A 15,010-nucleotide genomic window follows, 5' to 3' on the forward strand; every position below is an offset into this window, starting at 1 on the left:
CTCTAATTTCAATGATGGGGAAAGTGCAAAGTCTTGAGTCTTACTAAAGCTAATTTAATAACTAGGCAAAATCAACTTGTTAATTTAAAGGTAGGGTGACTGATTTTAGGCCCCGAGAGGCCGTAGGTTACACTGATTCTACAACAGCTAAGGGGCGTTGTTAGGCACGATCCACTAAAGTTTCTCTAATATCATCTAAAATATTGTTCCGTGCTTAGTCTCTTCGACCATGTCCTACACCTCTGTTTTTGTCTTCCTCTTCCTCTACCTCTTGCTCTCCCTGCCTCCACGCTTGCAAAGTTCTCAAAATGGCTCAACTGAGGCCTATTTGTGGCTGGCTGATTACTGTTCAGTTTTGTTAAGTAAGTATTTTTCAGATGGGTGTCTAAGTGTTTTCAATCAACCAAAGTGTTTTGTATTTTGAATAAATGTGTTGTCCCAATGGTACCCATGAGATTTAATTTATGAACAAAGTGTCTTATGTATGAAATAGTGTGTGTGTAGGAGCAAGTGAGCTGCAGAATTGCAACTAAAGTGCAAAACAGTGCTTTTATCTAAGGTATGGTTACATTGTGTTCAAGGTATTTTAACAAAAGCTTCAAGTTTTGTTACTTTGGTCTAAGCATGTGTCTATAGTGTTCAAGCAATGGGCAAAAACCGTAATTGAGTTCTCCACACCTGATATCCCAGTGTTGTGTCTTGTGTGCTTGTGTGTAAAGTTTTGACACAATGAGCTGAGTTTTGCAAAAAGTGTTCAAGCAATGGGCAAAAACTGAAAGACAGCACAAGGGTTACAGTTTTTCTCAAAACTGTAAACACAAATCCCAAATCTCAGACTACATTCACAAAACTTCTAACAACACAGTTGTACCTGTGCTCAAAACCAAACACTGTCTTCAGTCTGTGACTTCATTCACAACGTAGTTGTAATGAAAACACTACTGAGCAGTTGTTACACATCAAAAAATGTACTCAGAGTTTAGGGCAGCTCATATAGCACCAGGGGAAATAGGAATTGTTTACAATACAGTAAATGCATTTTGCATTTAAAAAATAAATAAAAAAGGTTTCATAACTCAGTGGATTCAACATTCACTGTTAATCCTGTAAAAATAAAGTATTAAGAATGGGGGGTTGTGTTTACAGTTTTGAGAAAAGGGTGGAGGGTTTAAAAAAATGATTCAATTGTGAAAAGCTGTGTACCGGAAAATACAGACATTTTACTCCAAATGCTTCACTGATAGTTTCTTTCCATTGTTGATATGAACATGCACTGTTCAGCAACCTTTATTCAGCATAATTATTGTAGAATGTTTTTTTAAAAACTTAAAAAAATTATCTACTTACCCCCACTAGTAATGCATACATTCTTACATGACAGGAAAAACAAAGCCAGCATCAATTGCATACTGTTGTGACAAATGACTTGTCTACCTAGAGAACTTAACACACTGAACTTTCTGTCATTTCCTGTGAGGGCTGCACAGGATGGAAAATCACCATTGTTTCTCATGGAAGGGTTCGTGCAAAGACACTTCAGTCAACAGTTTTGATTGCTTTAACAGTATATTACAGACATAAGCTACAGAGTGTGAGGTGGGTTGTTACATTTATTAGACCTAGACACGTTTTTCAGTATTTTAGTTTTGACACTAAAGTGCTTCAACAAAAGTTGTTTCACAATGTATTGCTTTTAGATTCCTTCCCTTCAGTGTTTGGTTTTGAGCACAGGTACAACTGTTTTGAGGCCATTGTTCAGTTTTGCGGAGGTTGTCAGAGGTTTTGTGAATGCAGTTTGAGATTTGGGGTTTGTGTTTAGAGTTCTGAGAAAGGTGGAAGGTTTCAAAAAATGTGTTTTAGCAATTGTGAAAAACTGTAATTGGGTATATTGCATAGATTAGGCCTAACATCAGTGTCAAGTTAGGCTACTGAATAGCTTCATTGAAATAAAGGTAGCTCTGATGAGAAGAGGCTGGAGAGGGCCCTCTCCGGTCGTGTAGCCCTTCGTAGCCCTTAGCTCCCTCCGTCTTCGTTGCATTTAGTTTTTGTTTATTCATTTCCCCAAGACACACTTTGCACGACACTTTGTTTTTTATACATTATACTGACTTTTCTATTTATGTAAATAAACATGTATTTATATTGAATGCTATGGTGTGGTCTCCCCCATTTTATGTCAGGTCTGCTTTGAGCCAGGCAGTCCTTGACACCTCCATGAAGTCCTCTGCCTCCTGTTTGGTCTCCTTTTTATTATAATCTGACTCCTCATTCTCTGTGTCATCTGAGTGCTCATCTTCTATCTCTCTCACCTGTTCCGTCTCTTTCTCCTGAGTCTGAGCCTTGAGCTTTTACTTGAGTCTTGGTCTTTCAGCCATTCAGAAATGTTTTTCTGAGAGATTTAATTAAGAATTCAGCTTGCACTATATGATAATGACTAGATTTTAGCGGCAGTAGATGATATGCAAACTAGATATACTGAATAGCAGTACAAAATATGACCGCCGCCCAGTTCTGCACATTCTCTCTGCAAAAATAAATCACGATTTGAGGATTTGTCTTCTACACCATCCATCACGGGTCACCGAAACACCAGGGAACATGAAATTGGTGAACATGTAGCCCCCCCACACACACACACACACACTCCCCGAGTTAGGCCCCCCCGAAAGCCAAAAAATGCAGCACCACAGAGGATAACATTTTTATCGCATGTTGGTCTCAAGGGTCCACATCAACCTAGACCATGACCACTCATATGTATGGTGATTTGTATCCCCACAGTAAAAAAATTAAAATGCAAAAGCATGTCACCTTAATAATCACTATTATATTTTAACTACTATTTTCAGTGAGATGCTGAGCTGCATCAAAAAATCATGTGTATTATTATCCTCAGCCTGTGGGGGTCCATCCATGAGAATTCCACACCTCTTTCCTCTTAGTTGAGAAATGACACACACACACAAACTTGGACACAAACACACGCATGAAGATGCACACACACATACACACACACACACACAGTAGCACAAACATAGGTTGGCAGCCTGTTCTTAGGCAAGTTTATAAGCAATTACCAACTTTTCATAGTGGTGATGCACCCAGCTACCAAGGGTCCATGCAAACCCATCCCCATTGCCCAACATTACCATAGGGGCAGGTTAGCATGTCTGTCAAACATCAAGGGCTGTAGCCTGTAGAAGGATGGGGTGTATTATTGTAAGTTTGCACCAACTCTGCCACATTACGGCCCAAATCTTCCATCTGGGCATTACTCAATGTGCCCAACATGCTCAAGAGTGTCCGGTTAAAACAATTATACTGGCCATTCCCAGCTGGACGCAATGTGTATAGTTCTTTGATGACATTGGATTCAATATTGGAACCTGCTAATGCAATTGATCAAAGTCCCCTATCATAGAAAAGCAAAACATTGTAGTAACCCACCAGCTGACATTTGTGTATGATAATATGCTATATGAATACATTTGAACTTGAACTTGAACATGCAGGGACTGAAAAGATAGGTCAGTCAGAGCCATAAAGGTACCTGGGGCCGTATTCACAAAGCCTTCTTAAGACAAAAAAAAAAAAACGTCTTAAGTGGTGCTTTCTTCTTATCTTTTGTCTTAAGAACAAATTTAAGAAGATTTGATATTCATGAATAAAGTTCTTATGTTTTTTCTTAATTTTCTTAAGATGTTTACTAAGAAAACACTTAAGAACAAATGAGATTCTTGAAAACAAAGTTCTTACATTTCTTCTCAATTTTCCTCGTTGAGCCTCTTAAAAGTAAACAACAATATAAACACATTTAAACGTTTTAGACAGCTCGTTTAAAATATCAGTCTTTATTATGTGTACTTACAATATATAAGCTTACCATTTATTGCTAATTTTAGCTTACTGCTATTGTTTTCGGTAAGCCCTCTGTCTACTGAAAACTGGCATAACCGAAGGGTTCTTGGCAGCATGTGACGCACATCGACGTCAGTAACAAGCAAAGATTCTACAGCGCTGCTGCTCCGCTCTAGAATCTTTGGTAACAAGGCAGGCGTCAAACTGTTTAAAAAACGCGCCTTGTTAAATTGTTCTCTTTGTTTCTATGGTAATGGAATGTTTGATGTTTGGAATCTTTAACCTACAATGTTGCAGAATCACATCACTTTTGCAAAGCAATTTCGACGAGCAGCAACACGGATCTTTTCTCTGCAACTTTCAAGTCTTCTCACTTTGTATCAGGACATTTGTCTGGTCAGAAAAAGGCCACACAATATGCAGAACAGACCGGAGGTAATTCGAACGGACATAATATGGCTCTTACCTGTCAATTCCGGGGTCTGTTTATGCCAGGTTTAAACGCAAATGTGGCCTAGCATTCGCTTAAAAACTAATAGCCTAGGCTATCTCACCAAGTTAGTTCTATTTTACATAACTACAGTGTAGCCTAGTCAAGAACAGTTATTGTTGTATCCCTTATCAGTAATGTTGTTAACAAGTTTAGCTGGATTAGAGTTTATAGAACATAACCCCCATCAGATAACAATAACGTTGTGGGGAAAAAAGCTAAAATCATCAGATTTTCTCTTGCTTGTTCTCTTATGTTAGTGTCTGCCCTACTGTCTGTGCTTCATGAAGAAGTCTGCCTTCTGTCTGGACAGGGTGACATTCAACGAAAAAGTAAGTTCCTCTGTTGAAGAAAAATACAAGTAGGCCTAGGTAGTGGGGAGCCTGCACACCTTGATTATAATGCAGGTGCAGCTATTTCGCAAGAACTAGATGTACCGCATAGCGGTACAAAATATGACCGCCGCTCAGTCCTGTACATCCATTCCGCGAAAATAAATCACACTTCAATTTGTCTCCATATTTTACTCCATCCCCACTCTTTGAAACTTTTGTGTATGCTTGTTTGGCATGCCTGAGTGTGTGTGTGCGGCTGCACAGAAAGTAGCCTACTGGTGCTGAAAAGGTGAATAGATTGTAGAATAGCCAAAGAAGATGTAGCATTGTTATTAAACCATTTAAAATCTCTAAACAATCACAAGTAGGGCAGTTCATCACAGTTCATCCATTGCAACTGGATTGATGAAAGGTCACTTACACCTGTAGGCTACATTGTATTTGGGAAAAGCAAAAGGTATCAGCATAATGTTATTTATTTATTTATTTATTTTTTTTTTTTTTTTTTATGTATTTATAAACAAAAAACATCTCTGTCAGTTCCATGCCGTTTTCAACAGCTATCAAAAAACAAAAGGTCATTTTTGGATGGATGGATTTTTTGTGAATGTTTCTTCTTCTACATAAGATTTTAGTCATCTTTAGTTCATGTAATACTTTATTGTCAATGCACAAATTAAGTAACAGTAGTCTGAAACGTTATTGTTAATGCACAAATTAAGTAACAGTAGTCTGAAACGAAATGCTGTTTTACATCTAACCAGTGGTGCAAATAACTGACATGTCCAAATGGGCCTTGATGAAATGCGCCGCTAGACTGTTCATACACATTTTAACGGGCCAAAGTTGAAGAGCTTTTGTCCGTTATTGTTCGTGCAAAATATAGGCTGATTCATGTTCCCTTGCATTGTGTAACTGAGGTCCATGGCTAGTCTGGCTTTCATCAGACCAAGCTCAATCTTTTAAGAAATCAAAAAATAAATAGCGGGCAGATCAGGCTGGGCTCACCCAGCCTAGTCCATAGGCACATTGTTTAATTTTCAGATTGAGATATACACGCTCTGGCTATTCTAAATGCAAAAATGCATTAGGGAGTTATGACAAAACTGTAACTAACAAACTAGATCCTAATAGAAAGCTGTTAGCTTCCTAAGCTACAGGTAGGATTATAAGGTAGGCCTATTTACAACATAAATTGTCAATAGGCTATGCTGGCGACACAAATAAAATCTCCTTTGAAACCAATGGCTTACGCCTTACAGTATCAAGCGGACTTAAACTGCCATATCGCATGGCGAAAAGTTGTAATAACATTCACGCAGCTCCATGAGTCAAGGAAAGCGAATGAAGTAGCCACTTCTAAATGGGACCCACTACACAGTAGCTTAAGGTGTGTTGCTAAAAGCAGCCATAATGAAATGAAGGTGTCATTGTTTGGATACTTCACACACGCGTGCTTTTTTTTAATTTCACAGACTACAACTACCAAGCTGGAATCAAAGCACATCGATTCCACTCTCACACCCTGCACGCACTTAAAACAAAATAAACAGGCGCCTCAGTCTCACGCATGTATAGGCAAAACTGTATCAGACCGTGTAACGTTGGTAAATCTTCCATTGCACAGAATGATTTTAAGTAAAAAATGTTTTTTTCTTTTTCGCATGCCCAAATTTCCGTCAATGATTCCCGGGACACTGAAAGACCGGGGTACACGAAACTTGGTGGACATGTAACCCCACATGGATAGCATGGAACCATCGTTTTTCGTTTTGATCTGTAGCCCCCCGCTGAATTGGACCCCCAAAGGAGGGTAGGGCAGACACAGTTTTCTGTGAATATCTCGAAAACCGTAGGGTTTAGGAGGACCATTTTTTTTTTGTATGTTGATCTCAAGGGGTCATGTCAACCCATTCCATAACCACTCATTTCATGTATAGCGCCACCTAGTTAAACACAAAAAGTAAAATGAGGTGGTGTAATTGAAGGTATCTGTGACCTAACATAGTCAAAACTGCACGAAATTGGAAGTGTAGGATCATTATGACACCCTCTGTATGCACGCCAAGTTTTGTGGAATTCCGTTCATGGGGGGGCCACACAATAAATTAATTTATGTTACTATACACCAACTGGCCTGTAGGTGGCCGGAGACAGTTTTCTGTGAATATCTCGAGAACCGTAGGGCCTAGGAGGTCCACCTTTTTTTTGTATGTTGGTCTTAAGGGGGCATGTCAACCCATCCCATTACCACTTATTTCATGTATAGCGCCACCTAGTTAAAAAAAAAAAAAAAAAAAATTAGGTGTTTTCATCTCAATATCTCTGGCTGACAAGGTCAAAACTGCACGAAATTAAAAGTGTAGGATCATTATGACACCCTCTGAATGCATGCCAAGTTTTGTCATGGGGGGCCTTACAATAAAATAATTTATGTGTACATTTAGTGACGTACACCAACAAGGATTCCCCGACACTGAAAGACCGGGTACACAAAACTTGGTGGGCATGTACCCCACATGGATAGCATGGAACCGCCATTTTTCGTTTTCATCTGCAGCCCCCGCTGGACTGGACCCCCCCGAAAGGAGGGTAGGGCAGACACAGTTCTCTGTGAATCTTTATGGTATGTTGGTCTCAAGGGCCCACATCAACCTGGCTCATAATCACTCATTTGTGATTTGCCCCCGCCCCGTAAAAAAATGAAAATGCAATATTATTCTGCTTTAATCGCCTCTATCTTCAGTTAAGATGTTCAGAACTGCACCAAATGTTATGTGTATGATTGACCTGGCATTCTCTGGGGTCTGGGGTATGCCAAGATTCGTAGAATTTCATCCATGGGGGGCTAAAAATTAGGTTATGTGTACATTTAGTGACTGTACACTCATTGGCCTGTAAATGGCGGTGCACACATATAAACATGCACACACACAGGCACCCACATACTATCGGTATTAGAACGGCCGATACATAATTACAAATTCAATAGGATCAAAAAAGAAAGCCAAAATATTCATCATCATCATCATGGCTGCATTTTCAGTATTGGCGATAAGTAGTCGTTTGTCCACTAGATGGCGATCGTTGCAGTGAGACGTAATTTTTTGGAAGTTAAAAGTGGGTTGAAAAAATAATGGACACTTCCTACAAGGACTGTAATTTCCCGCGAGCTTAACATCTAATAAGGACAGGACGATGTTCACATGAAGTGTAAGTGAGGATGAAGTGAGGATGTTTATCGGACATGCTTGGTTTTTACTGCAGGTAACGCTAATCTTGTAATATCAATAAGGACCTAGGTAATGTTACCGTTAGCGTTGGTTGAGTGATGGAGGCCCATTTGATTGATTGCATTTGTAGAAAACTATAAATGCGGTTATACCAAGCAAATTGATAGCAGCACTGTTTGTATCTTTCGACTGTCATTTATTGCACGTGCTACAAAATCATTCTGTGCAATGGAAGATTTACCAACGTTACATCGGTCTGATACAGTTTTGCCTATACATGTGTGAGACTGAGACGCCTGTTTATTTTGTTTTAAGTCGTGCAGGGTGTGAGAGGGGAATCGATGTGCTTTGATTCCAGCTTGGTAGTTGTAGTCTGTGAAATTAAAAAAGCACGTGTGTGTGAAGTATCCAAACAATGACACCTTCATTTCATTATGGCTGCTTTAGCAACACACCTTAAGCTACTGTGTAGTGGGTCCCATTTAGAAGTGGCTACTTCATTCAAGGCTTTCCTTGACTCATGGAGCCGCGTGAATTTTATTACAACTTTTCGCCACGATATGGCAGTTTAAGTCCGCTTGATACTGTAAGGCGTAAGCCATTGGTTTCCAAAGGAGATTTTATTTGTGTCGCCAGCATAGCCTATTGACAATTTATGTTGTAAATAGGCCTACCTTATAATCCTACCTGTAGCTTAGGGAAGCTAACAGCTTCTATTAGATCTAGTTTGTTAGTTACAGTTTTGTCATAACTCCCTAATGCATTTTTGCATTTAGAATAGCCAGAGCGTGTATATCTCAATCTGAAAATTAAACAATATCGGGTGCCTATGGACTAGGCTGGGTGAACCCAGCCTGATCTGCCCGCTATTTATTTTTTGATTTCTTAAAAGATTGAGCTTGGTCTGATGAAAGCCAGACTAGCCATGGACCTCAGTTACACAATGCAAGGGAACATGAATCAGCCTATATTTGCATCTAACATAAACGGACAAAAGTTTCTTTCAACTTTGGCCCGCTAAAATGTGTATGAACAGTCTAGCTTAATGATTTCATCAAGGCCCATTTGGACATGTCAGTTATTTGCACCACTGGTTAGATGTAAAACAGCATTTCGTTTCAGACTACTGTTACTTAATTTGTGCATTAACAATAACGTTTCAGACTACTGTTACTTAATTTGTGCATTGACAATAAAGTATTACATGAACTAAAGATGACTAAAATCTTATGTAGAAGAAGAAACATTCACAAAAAATCCATCCATCCAAAAAAAATGACCTTTTGTTTTTGATAGCTGTTGAAAACGGCATGGAACTGACAGAGATGTTTTTGTTTATAAATACATAAAAATAAATAAATAAATAAATAACATTATGCTGATACCTTTTGCTTTTTCCAAATACAATGTAGCCTACAGGTGTAAGTGACCTTTCATCAATCCAGTTGCAATGGATGAACTGTGATGACCTGCCCTACTTGTGATTGTTTAGAGATTTTAAAGGTTTTATAACAATGCTACATCTTCTTTGGCTATTCTACAATCTATTCACCTTTTTCAGCACAAGTAGGCTACTTTCTGTGCAGTCGACACACACACTCAGGCATGCCAAACAAGCATACACAAAAGTTTCAAGAGTGGGGGATGGAGTAAAATATGGAGACAAATTGAAGTGTGATTTATTTTCGCGGAATGGATGTACAGGACTGAGCGGCGGTCATATTTTGTACCGCTATGCGGTACATCTAGTTTATACAATCTTTTGTTGCCAACAGAGGGTGGGTTGTTGACATTCAGAAGACCCCAGATGACCTCAAGATGCCCCTTCTGAAGAGGATCCTGCGTGACCTTGAGGTGGAGATAAAATACTACCAGTGCTCCCGTCTGCACACCCGGTCGGAGGTAGTGGCAGACGTTGTCACCCAACTGTTCTTCATGATGAAGACCGACCCCAGCGGCACTCCTTGCAATGGGTCCTCCATGAAACTTACGGAACTGGCCATGGATGTTGTCCATGCAGTGCTTGGGAACTTATCCTCACGTTTACCAATCTCAAGCCTACAAGCACAGTACTCCCACCCGGCTGCTGCTAGGATGACCCAATCTATTCATCACAAGCTTGTGAAGGCCACGTACACTGCGGATGACATGAAACAGTTCTTGAGCACCGGCAATGAGACTGTAATGGCTGCCATTATTCAAATTGTGTCAGTGAAAGTTGCCAGGCTTTTTCAGAGGTCTTTTCAAAGGCCTTCAGCTCCACCATCCTTCTTAAAACTTTTCCTGGTTGCTAGTGACCAGAAGATTTCACCTACTGCTGCCCAGAAGCTGGTGATTCACATGGAGACAGTGACGTCAGTCTTGGCACTTGTGTTGATGCAGATATACTCCAAGGAGGGAAGAGAATTTACATTTGAAGCTCATAAGTGGCCACTGGTTGAGCATGTGGTAATCAGACTGTCCCTCTCTGGTGTCAACGTCAGCAAGAAGAAAGGTAAAGTTACTTGTAATTTCAACATGAATGAAGTGGTGTGTATGGTGAACTCCATCTGTAAGGACCTATTGACCATGTATTGCAACATGAAATTTCTCATGGAGGCATTATCCAATAAGAACAGAATGGTGTCCCGAGACATTAGCCGTCTGGTGTCTGTCCAACTTGAGATGGTATGCCGTTACAGGAAAATAGACACACCACCTGTTGAGCTGCCATCTTGCCCAGACTTTGAACATGTCATATGTGGTATAGTGGCAAGATTTGTCCATGTCCTTATCCCAGTGACTCTGGCAGATAAGGAAGACCTGGTCCTGTGCCTTCAGCTGGTGGACCAGATTCGTTTTCTCACTCAAGTGACTCTTTTCCAATCCCAGGATTCACATTCTCTTACCTGCCACCTCAAGGAACTGTCATCAGATACAATTGAACAGCTAGGTGACATGGTTTACAATCAATATACAGTCCTTCCCTTTGTGTGATGTTCAGGATCAGATACACATGTTGGTGATAGATAAACACCACAGCTGTATGATTAGTACCATGATTGTAACAACTCTGCAGGATTATGTGAAACTACTTAATAACATCTCATGTGAGGAACACAAGGAGGCACCTACCTGAAATACACTGCTGCCACCTCCAGGTTCCTCTATCCCTGACGCATCACCTGCAGTGAAGCCACCCCCAGTGTTCACTCTTCCTAACACTTCACCTGCAGTGAAGCCTCCTCCGGGATTTACTGTACCTGACACCTCAGCCACAGTAAAACCTCCTGGATTCAGCCCACTTGATGCACCATCTCTAGTGAAGCCTTCTCCTGGATTCAGCCTACTTGGTGCATCACCTGTAGTGAAGCCACATCCTGGATTCAGCCTACTTGGTGCATCACCTGTAGTGAAGCCACCTCCTGGATTCAGCCTACTTGGTGCATCACCTGTAGTGAAGCCTCCTCCTGGATTCAGCCTACTTGGTGCATCACCTGTAGTGAAGCCTCCCTCCTGATTCCTGCTTCTGGAATGCATCACCTGTAGTGAAGCCTCCTCCTGGGTTTGCTCTCCTTGACCCCTCAACTGCAGTGTGGTCACCTCCAGGGTTTGCTCTTCCAGACACCTCAATTGCAGTGAAGCCACCTCCAGGTTTTGCTGTACCTCAAGCATTGCCTGGTGAAGCCACCTCCAGGTTTTGTTGCACCCCTCAAGCATCACCTCGTACCTCGAAGCCGCCACCTCCAGGTTTTGCTGTGCCCTCATGCATCACCTGTACTGAAGCCACCTCCTGGTTTTGCAGACTAATCTCCCTGAAACACTACCGCCTGCAGCACCACCTCCTGGGTTTGCTCTGCCTGACCCTTCATCTGTAGTGAAGCCACCACCCGGTTTGTTGTACCTGTTTCATCATCTGAAGCACGCCACCTCCTGATTTGCTCTTCAATGCCTCAGTAGTATTTTACTTAATCAAGCATCACCTCCAGTGAAGCCACCCCAGTGTTCACTCTTCCTAACACTTCACCTGCGGTGAAGCCTCCTCCGGGATTACTGTACACCTGACACCTCAGCCTGAGTAAAACCTCCTCAGCCACAGTAAAACCTAGTGGATCTCACCGGCCCACTTGATGCACCATCTCTAGTGAAGCCTTCTCCTGGATTCAGCCTGCTTGGTGCATCACCTGTAGTGAAGCCACATCCTGGATTCAGCCTACTTGGTGCATCACCTGTAGTGAAGCCACCTCCCTGGATTCAGCCTACTTGGTGCATCACCTGTGTGTAAACCTCCTCCTGGATTCAGCCTACTTGGTGCATCACCTGTAGTGAAGCCTCCTCCTGGATTCCTGCTTCTGAATGCATCACCTGTAGTGAAGCCTCCTCCTGGGTTTGCTCTCCTTGACCCCTCAACTGCAGTGTGGTCACCTCCAGGGTTTGCTCTTCCAGACACCTCAATTGCAGTGAAGCCACCTCCAGGTTTTGCTGTACCTCAAGCATTACTGCTGGTGAAGCCACCTCCAGGTTTTGCTGTACCTCAAGCATCACCTGTACTGAAGCCACCTCCAGGTTTTGCTGTACCTCATGCATCACCTGTACTGAAGCCACCTCCTGGTTTTGCCGAGTTCAATCTCCCTGAAACATCACCTGCAGTGCGACCACCTCCTGGGTTTGCTCTGCCTGACCCTTCATCTGTAGTGAAGCCACCACCCGGGTTTGCTGTACCTGTTTCATCATCTGAAGTACGGCCACCTCCTGGATTTGCTCTTCCTAACGCCTCAGTAGTATTTTACTCTAATCGAAGCATCACCTCCAGTGAAGCCACCCCCTGGATTTACTGTGATCGAGGCATTACCTCCAGTGAAGATGCCTCCTGGATTTACTCTGATCGAGGCATCACCTCTAGCGAAGACGCCTCCTGGATTTACTCTGATCGAGGCATCACCTCTAGCGAAGACGCCTCCTGGATTTACTGTGTGCGAGGCATCACCTCCAGCGAAGACGCCTCCTGGATTTACTCTAATCGAGGCATCACCTTCAGTGAAGACGCCTCCTGGATTTACTGTGATCGAGGCATCACCTCCAGCGAAGACGCCTCCTGGGCTCCTGCCTCCAGATGCCTCACCGGCAGTACAGCCCCCATCTGGGTTTCATCTCTCTGAGAGCTCTAGGCCTGAATTGTGTTCAGAAGTTCCAGATTGGGAGATGGAGAATGAGGCTCAAGACATCGAAAAAAATGATCAGGTACTATACCTTTCTAAAAGGTCTATGTGTATGTGGTTGTGGTTATGACATTAACCATGCCCTGATTTTATATTTGTTCGCAGTGTGCCGGTAACATCAAATGACTCAAAAGATGACCAAAATCAAGCAGCACTGCCATCTGGTAAGTTGCAGGCATCCATAGCACATCATTTTACTGCATTCCACTTGTATCATGTTGCTCCAGGGACAATGTGATCCCTTGTAATATAGCTGATATATGTAAGTCACTTTGATCAATAAGTGTCTGCTAAATGTAATGTAGTGTAATGTGATTTAATCTCTGTTACTACTTCTTTTGTCAGAGAGTGTCAAGCCCACCAAGAAGAAGGGACTGAAAGGCTTTCTTCAGAAGGAGGGTATTTAGATTTTGTGTACCCTCCAGGGACGCAAGATAACGCTTTCTAGAAATCACTAAAACAAACCTTGAACATAAATCTATTCTTAATGTTTTAATTTGTATTATTAAATACAATTATTGTGTTCAAAAGTATACTTTGTTCATGCTTTGCTCATCACATCCAACATAAGTCATGAGAAAGGTGAAGTTGGACAATTAAGATACTCAAAGTTTTCTGAAAAATAAGACTTCTAATGAAACATGAATGTAAAATAATTCCTTTCCAACAATAGTGCAGTTTCTCTTAAATGGAGAAATTTCTCTATCTTTCTGCGAATTGAGTTAAGTCTACTGTGATACTCCATTATCTGAACCAAATTCAAGGTTGCCTGAACACATTTCTTGAATCGACCCCCCTTTTGGCAAAACCTTAAACAGTTTTCACATATACAAACACAATTTGCAGATCTCAGACTCTTTTTGCAAAACTCTAAACATATTCTCATGCAATAAGACACATTTTGCATTGTGATGCACTTGTGAGGCATAATGGGAACACCCACTGGCATGTATTGAGGGAACGCAACTGTGTGTGGGAGCCGTTACACCTCACCTCAATCATGTCGCCACCTCTGAGGTGCATTAAAAAGTGGCAGGATCAGAAGAGACATGGAGATGAATTGCATTACATAAATGTAGTTGCCGATGTGTGGTAGCATCAGAAGGACATTTATGTTGAATGTCAGTGAAATGTTTCGGCTGGGGATGTGTTTGGTGGGGTTGCGTAGGTAAGGCTCACAAGTTTCAGCCATTCCTTTGAGAACTTTTCTTGATGCAAGCACCCTGCACTACGAATGCTATGTACAGCCGTGGCCTACTGGTTAGCGCTTTGGACTTGTAACCGGAGGGTTGCCGGTTCGAACCCCGACCAGTAGGCACGGCTGAAGTGCCCTTGAGCAAGGCACCTAACCCCTCACTGCTCCCCAAGCGCCGCTGTTGTTGCAGGTAGCTCACTACGCCGGGATTAGTATGTGCTTGTGTTCACTGTGTGCTGAGTGTGTTTCACTAGTTCACGGATTGGGATAAATGCAGAGACCAAATTTCCCTCACGGGATCAAAAGAGTATATATACTAGGGCTGGGATAAACGATTATTTTTTAAACGATTAATCTAGCGATTATTTTTTCGATGCATCGATTAATCTAACGATTTATTTGATTTCGATTCGATTATCGATTATCTCCCCATTAATTAACTAATAGCAACTTATACATGTTTATTTACAAAACATGAATTCTTTAACATTGCAATATATGTTTATTGCTCTTCAGATTCCCAAATAAAAGACTGAAGTGCAAGTAACTACAAGTGCAAAGTAATGCATTCTTAGTCAGAGGTAGCATTCAATATAAATATAACAATTCAATATAACAATTCAATATAACATTCAGAATAAAGTTCAGTAGGCTAGTGTATGTCTAATTGAGTGCCTGTCATTTTAAGACGTTTGTGTGGA

At 41.5% G+C, this 15,010-nt stretch overlaps 1 protein-coding gene across 1 annotated transcript; it reads left to right on the forward strand.

Moving 5' to 3' along the window:
- Positions 1 to 4,201: 4,201 nt before the first annotated feature.
- Positions 4,202 to 11,415, forward strand: LOC125285663. Its single transcript, XM_048230201.1, has 4 exons — positions 4,202 to 4,293; positions 4,609 to 4,680; positions 9,692 to 10,410; positions 11,057 to 11,415. Exons 3-4 carry the CDS (start codon positions 9,735 to 9,737, stop codon positions 11,413 to 11,415), a joined length of 1,035 nt encoding a protein of 344 aa, XP_048086158.1. The 5' UTR covers positions 4,202 to 4,293; positions 4,609 to 4,680; positions 9,692 to 9,734.
- Positions 11,416 to 15,010: the final 3,595 nt, after the last annotated feature.

Source organism: Alosa alosa, chromosome 20, assembly GCF_017589495.1.
Source record: "Alosa alosa isolate M-15738 ecotype Scorff River chromosome 20, AALO_Geno_1.1, whole genome shotgun sequence".
NCBI lineage: Eukaryota > Metazoa > Chordata > Actinopteri > Clupeiformes > Clupeidae > Alosa > Alosa alosa.